This window comes from Asparagus officinalis, chromosome 9, assembly GCF_001876935.1.
Source record: "Asparagus officinalis chromosome 9, Aspof.V1, whole genome shotgun sequence".
NCBI classification, from domain to species: Eukaryota; Viridiplantae; Streptophyta; class Magnoliopsida; order Asparagales; family Asparagaceae; genus Asparagus; species Asparagus officinalis.
Window position 1 is genome coordinate 11,759,016 of NC_033802.1, and position 6,443 is coordinate 11,765,458.

Sequence of the window (6,443 nt, forward strand, 5' to 3'; positions counted from 1 at the left end):
TACAGAAAAGAGTTAACATGTTACAGAAAAGAGTTAACATGTTACAGAAAAGAGTTAACATGTTACAGAAAAGAGTTAACATGTTACAGAAAAATGGAGTTTGCATGGGAACTTGGGGAGAGGGGCTTTTAATAATTTTTTCAAAAAGAGGGGGCTGCAGCACATGTTTGAAAGTTAGGGGGGCTAAGGCACATTGAAAATATGAATTTGGGGCCTTGAAGCAATTTTTCCTAAAATATTTATGTTAAAAATAATTAAAAAATAACATTTGAAAATAATATTTCAGTATTATAATATAATATACATATTACAGACATGTACAAAATATAACATTATAATCTATTAATTATATATAATATTATTATATATTAATTATATACAATATTATAATATATTAATTGAAATATATTGTATTAGAATTAATATTTAATATATTAATAATATGTTTAATACTAATGTTATAAAAAGTCAGTTTATCATTGACCAAAAATATTTTTTATGGTGTCTTTCAGGAAAAAAAAAACACCATGGCATTTTGAAAATCCCACAAAAAATCACTATGGAATCCAAATATACCTTTCATTTTTTGTTCATTCAATATTTTATTTGTACTATTTTTTTGTTAACTATATGACTTATTTAAAATTGACAGCAAAACAGGCAGACCATAGCGCATTAAAAACCCTACAATTCCACCAGGTTAATATACATTACCCTTCACGCAAGAATTCTTCAAATTTTTGGGCCAGCCCAACAAACGGCCTCTATTAAGGGCCGACTTAAATTTATATCGAGCCCTGCTTACATTATTCAAAAGCAATCTACTCCCTCGAAATTCCCTCCAAAAATGCCAAAGGCCAAATGGAACGCAAACTTCACCCTCATCATCACTCACCCAATTCTCTCCAAGCTCGAATCCTCCTGCAACTCCATGGCCCATCTCCACCAAATTCAGGCCCAAATGACCATTACCGGCCTCATCAACGACCAATTCCCCTTCAGCCGCCTCCTTGCTTTCTCCGCCCTCTCTGCCACCGGCGACTTCTCATACGCCCGCCGCCTCTTCGCCCATTTCCCGAACCCCAACACGCACATGTTCAATACCATGATTAGAGGATTCAACAATTCAAACTTCCCCCAATTGGGTCTCTCTCTATTCTCTCGAATGATCCTCGAATCAATTGAAATGGATAAACGAACCTTTGTCTTCACCCTCAAAGCCTGTGAGATGACCAATTGGGCGAAAATGTTAGGAGAACAGGTTTATTCAGTGATTTTTAAAGTGGGTTTTGATTCGGATTTGTTGGTGCAAAATGGGTTGATGCATTTGTATGTGCATTGCTGCGAGTTGGTATTCGCACGAAAGACGTTTGATGAAATGAGTGAGAGAGATGTGGTTTCATGGACAACAATTATTGATGGGTATTCGCAGAGTGGGTCCCCCAATGAGGCAGTAAAGATGTTTTATTTGATGAGGTTTGCAAATGTGAGGCCAAATGAGGTGACTATGGTTAGTGTTATCTCGACGTGTTCTCAATTGGGTGTTTTGAAATTAGGGAAATCTATTCATGAGTGCTTAGAGAAGTATGGGGTGAATGTTAGTGTCAATGTCATGAATGCCTTGGTTGATATGTATGGGAAATGTGGTTGTGTAAATTCTGCAAGGAAAGTGTTTGATGAGATTGAAATAAAGGATGTCTTTTCTTGGACTAGTATGATGAACGCCTATGCCAAATGTGGTGAACTAGAGCTTGCGAGGAAAGTTTTTGATGAGATGCCTGAGAGAAATGCGATTTCTTGGAGTTGTATGATTGCGGGTTATTCTCAAGCAAACCGACCTAAAGAAGCAATAGACTTATTTCGTGACATGATTGGGACCAGTGTGAAACCCATAGATGCCACTCTGGTGAGCGTGCTCTCTGCTTGTTCTCAAAACGGTTGCTTGGACTTAGGAAGGTGGATTTATACCCATTACATTCATGAGAAAAAAATCAAACTCAGTGTCAAGCTGTCTAATGCATTTATCGATATGTATGGTAAATGTGGAGCCATTATCGAGGCGGTTAAATTTTTCAATGAAATGCCAGAGAGGGATGTGGTATCTTGGAATACTATGATTATGACACTAGCAATCCATGGATACGGGAAAGAGGCCCTAAACATTTTCAATCAATTTAAGAATGTGGGAATGGTGCCTAATGAAATCACGTTCGTGGGGGTGCTATCTGCTTGCAGCCACATTGGATTGGTTGTAGAGGGTCAAAAGCATTTTGAAGAGATGATAATGGTTTATGGTATAGAGCCCAAAGTAGAGCACTATGCATGTCTTATCGACTTGCTGGGCAGAGTTGGGCTTTTAAAAGATGCTTATGAGTTGCTAAGGAGTATGCCGATGGAGCCAGATGAAGCAGGGTGGGGTGCACTACTTAATGGCTGCAGGATGCATGGAAATTTAGAGTTAGGTAAATGTGCGGGTGATAAGCTTCTTGGTTTGGACCCTGGAGATAGTGGTACATATGCACTTATGTCAATTATATATGCTACTAGAAATAGATGGGATGATGTGAAGAGGGTAAGGATGTTGATGAGAGATCGAGGAATTAGGAAAACTCCCGGCTGTAGTTCGATAGAGGTGGAAGGCAAGTTCCATGAGTTCTTTGCCGCAGACCAAGCACATTTGCTATGTAAAGATATTCACTCAATTTTAAGTGTCATATATAAGCATTTAAAGTGGGAAGATTGTCGCCTTGATTTGTGAAGATTGGTGTGCTTCCGCCGGGTGGATGTAATCTTTCAACAGAACAAAATGATGGGCAGCATGTAGATATTCAACTGAGAAGTTCCAAAAGCTCATTCAGCAGATTGATAAGGCGATATTTTATTGTATCTATATGCATCATACTTAATTTCAAGAGGTACGTCTCACATTATTTGATCATTAGCTCTCTTACGATAGACGTGCAATTGTTTGAAAGCTCGAAAGATATCAATTTTAAGTGGATAGGATAAAAGCAGATATTTGACTGAAATATAGTAGAATTGGGTATGAACACTATGCTCTCATGTTCTCTTGTTCTGTTGGATTTTTATTAGGTGATATGCCACTGTTGAATGAGTTGATTGGTGCTACCACGCTGAGAACTAAATGGGAATAAAGCAGCCGAAGGATTTCATTTGTAGTTCAATATCAGGGAGCATGGCTATACATTTTGTGATTGAAAGTGGAGTTCCTGATTTGAAAAAAGGATAAATTTTCAAATTAGATCAATGAAAAGATAAATTCTCGTTCCAAGTTCCTTGCATCATTATTCTCACCAGTCATGGTTATTGTACAAGAGATCTCGTTCAGCTTGATAAGAGCCAGTCGTAAGCTACTTTGAGATATGATGCCTTCGCAAGGTGAGTCACGGAAAATATTATGGCAAATTGCCAGTTATCAATCTTGTTTTGTGTCTTAGTTTGAAACAGTTCCAATATGATCTTCTTTTAAACAGATTTGACTAGATCTAATGGTTGGATTTTTCTCTCAGATGTTGTGAAGGATGATGCTCTTGTCGAAGCTGGGACCGAGTGTTGAATATTTCAGTCACTTCTTTCTTCAAAAATAAACTTGTTCATAAGAGCCTTTTAGACTCTGAGAACGTAAGGTTTTTCCGTTCAGGTTAGCCTGATTTCATTAGCACGAACAAATACTTTCTAGTATTATTAGATATTTTTCCTTTTTGCTCAAAGATTCTTTCCCGATAAAGACAGCTCATCTTTTTCAAGTTCTCGTTTGTTTGATTATTATATTGATTAGCTGCTACTTTCTTACCTTTTAATTAGCAATTACTTGCCAAACAACCTTGATTATGTTAAAATTGCTGGGCAACATAAAGAAGCGGTTGGAACCTCTAGTGTTTAATTATTGAAACAAAGTGCTCATTGACAGACGGATCTGTCAATGTAGTATCTGCGAGTCACTAATTAAATATATCTTTTAGCAGGATGGTGAGGAGGAGACCATTTAGATTAAGTGAATACAACAATTATACGGGAATATGCTTTGATCAGTCTATGCTGAAATTCTGTTTGGTGAAAAGTGGACCAGAATTGAGCTAGTTGTTTACTTCAAATTTTGGTTTCTTTACACAAGATTTGTTCTGGACTAGGAAGGGGGTCCAGAACTAAACTTGTTTAGTGCCAAACTGGCTCAAGGGGGAGTTGCCAAACTGACCCTAAGTCTTCGAAGAGACATCGATGAACTATTGTTAAAATGAGAAATGAATTAGAGGCAACATGTTAATCTTCAAACATGCATCACGCAAAATTAATTGGAATACTATTTTTTTCCACTGAAAGGAAAAATCATTTTAGTTCCTTTTGTTGGAAAAGAAATAAAAGAAAAGGAATCGAGAGTTGAAGTTTAGTTCCTTTAGGTGAGGGAGTTTAGTTGATAATTAAGAGGTCATGCAAATAAAGAGAAAATGAATAGAACTATTTGAAGGTTATATAATTTGTATGAACTCATCAAGCTCAGGCCAAACGTTTGGGTTAAAGGTTTCTGTTTTTGTACCTCAACTAATTAGATAGGGGTCCTCACTAAGTTTCAGGTTAGTAAGGATAAGGTGTAGAAGAACTTTAAGAAACGTAGTCTAATTTTGATCTGGTCTCATGTTCATGATTCTGAAAAAACAATGTCAAATTCGGGAACTTTCAAATTTTGGTCCATTTCAGGCCTCTAGGTTCCATAAAGCCCAAGTGGCTGTGCAAGAGTAGAAGTAAATGTAACTTGTTGAAAAAAATGTCTAGGTTGCATACATCTGACCCTCTCCAGAGTCCACAATGGTGGCAGCCTCGTGCACCAGATGTAGGTGTCAATAATTACCGTTCCCGACGCAAACACCAGGCTACCATTTTAATAAGGTGTTCCATAACTCAGAGCATATCTTACATGATTAGGTTGGTGTTGCTAGAAACTGTGAAAAATGGGGAAATAGTAAGGTGCCTAAAGGATCGATGAAAAGCAAAGGTAATCTAGCCATCATAAAGCTTGAGAAGGCAACCCAAGTGTGAAAAATGAAAGTAGTCTAAATCACTAGCATGAGTATTTTCTAATTTTCCAGTCTAAGTTACTTCACTCTTTAATGTTCTCATGTTACTGATGGTTACATTGCAACACAAACGTTTAGTGGTTGTTCCAGTATAACCAAGATATGCGTAGTAGATCTCGTTCCACAGCCTTTCTTCGGTAACAAGAGTCAGGATATAGGTGTTATGAATTCTGGGATATTTCTAAATTGGCGTTATAAGATCAAATCAGTGTTATATGGTGATAAGATTCATATCAGGTGCTAGCTCTAACCAAAACTTGGTGTAATAACATCCATATTTATATTATTTTTGGACCCAATTTCATGGGAAATACTATGTGATAGGTGAGTTATCTTCTCTATTAATCCTTGATTGTGATTGAAGCCCAGAAGATCAACCACTCAATTTCATGCCATGATTTATCATGGCCTATTTTGGGAAATTGTATGTTTGGCAAAAACTAGATCAGGATTGGCCTTTTTCCTTGGTCCAAAAATGGCCCATAAACCAATTGAAAGCTAGACCACACCCCTGGTTTCAGGAACGGATGCACTAAGGGGGGCACATGCTCCCATACATTTTGTAAAATATTTAGAATATATGTGCAATTTTGATAGGTGCGCTCATACGATATTTATTTGTGCCCTTGTGTAGAGAACAATTTGAAGACTTAGTAGTGTTTTCTTAGTTTTTGTAATGAAAATGAAAATTAATCATGTGTCGATTTGAAAATGATAGTGAAATGTATTATATGCTAAAGTTCTATGTGATTATCGTATAATAAATTTTCTATTGAGCGAATTTGTATTCTAAAATTAAATTTATATGCATAATTGTATATGTGCCCCCATAGGTAAAAAAAAGTTCTTGATCCACCCGTCTGGTTTGCTCTTAGCTTGGTTAGGATAAAACTGGGGTAGGATCAATCTTTGCCCATTTTGTGAGTGGTTGCCAGATACAACAATGATGTCATTGTTGGGGAAACCCCCGATGTCGAGATCCAATACCAAATCGTCGAGAGAGAAAGCAAAACACACTAACTCAATAAGCACAAATAATCAACATCAACTTTAACGTGGTTCGGCGAGATGTCTACGTCCACGGGGCAAGGAAATGGAAGTTTTCACTATTAGAAATCAAGGGGATACAACCAGGGTTACAAATCTCACAAAAACCCCTCTTCAAATCACACTCTCCAAATGCTCCTACAATAGAAGCCCAACAAAACCCCTCTATTTCAGCTCAAAACCATTGCACTCAAACCCTAGAAACACCCCTTAGGTATTTGTAACAATCCAAAACGAAACGGGTCTGGAACCCAGATTCAGCCCAAAACCGCTTCGGCGATCGACCGTGGCGGTCGATCACGC

General features: G+C 37.4%; 1 protein-coding gene across 5 annotated transcripts in view; it reads left to right on the top strand.

The window, feature by feature from the left end:
- LOC109824460 (pentatricopeptide repeat-containing protein At2g22410, mitochondrial-like) overlaps positions 841–6,443 on the top strand; it is a 17,018-nt gene continuing 11,415 nt past the window's right edge. For 3 of the 5 annotated variants that reach the window (XM_020391061.1, XM_020391060.1, XM_020391063.1), the window contains exons 1-3: positions 841–2,915; positions 3,094–3,399; positions 3,531–3,661. In XM_020391061.1, the coding sequence (XP_020246650.1) occupies positions 848–2,758 (1,911 nt within the window). In that variant the 5' untranslated portion in view covers positions 841–847 and the 3' untranslated portion in view covers positions 2,759–2,915; positions 3,094–3,399; positions 3,531–3,661. The remainder of the gene's footprint in view (positions 2,916–3,093; positions 3,400–3,530; positions 3,662–6,443) is intronic. The other 2 variants (XM_020391062.1, XM_020391064.1) reach the window with 1 other exon arrangement.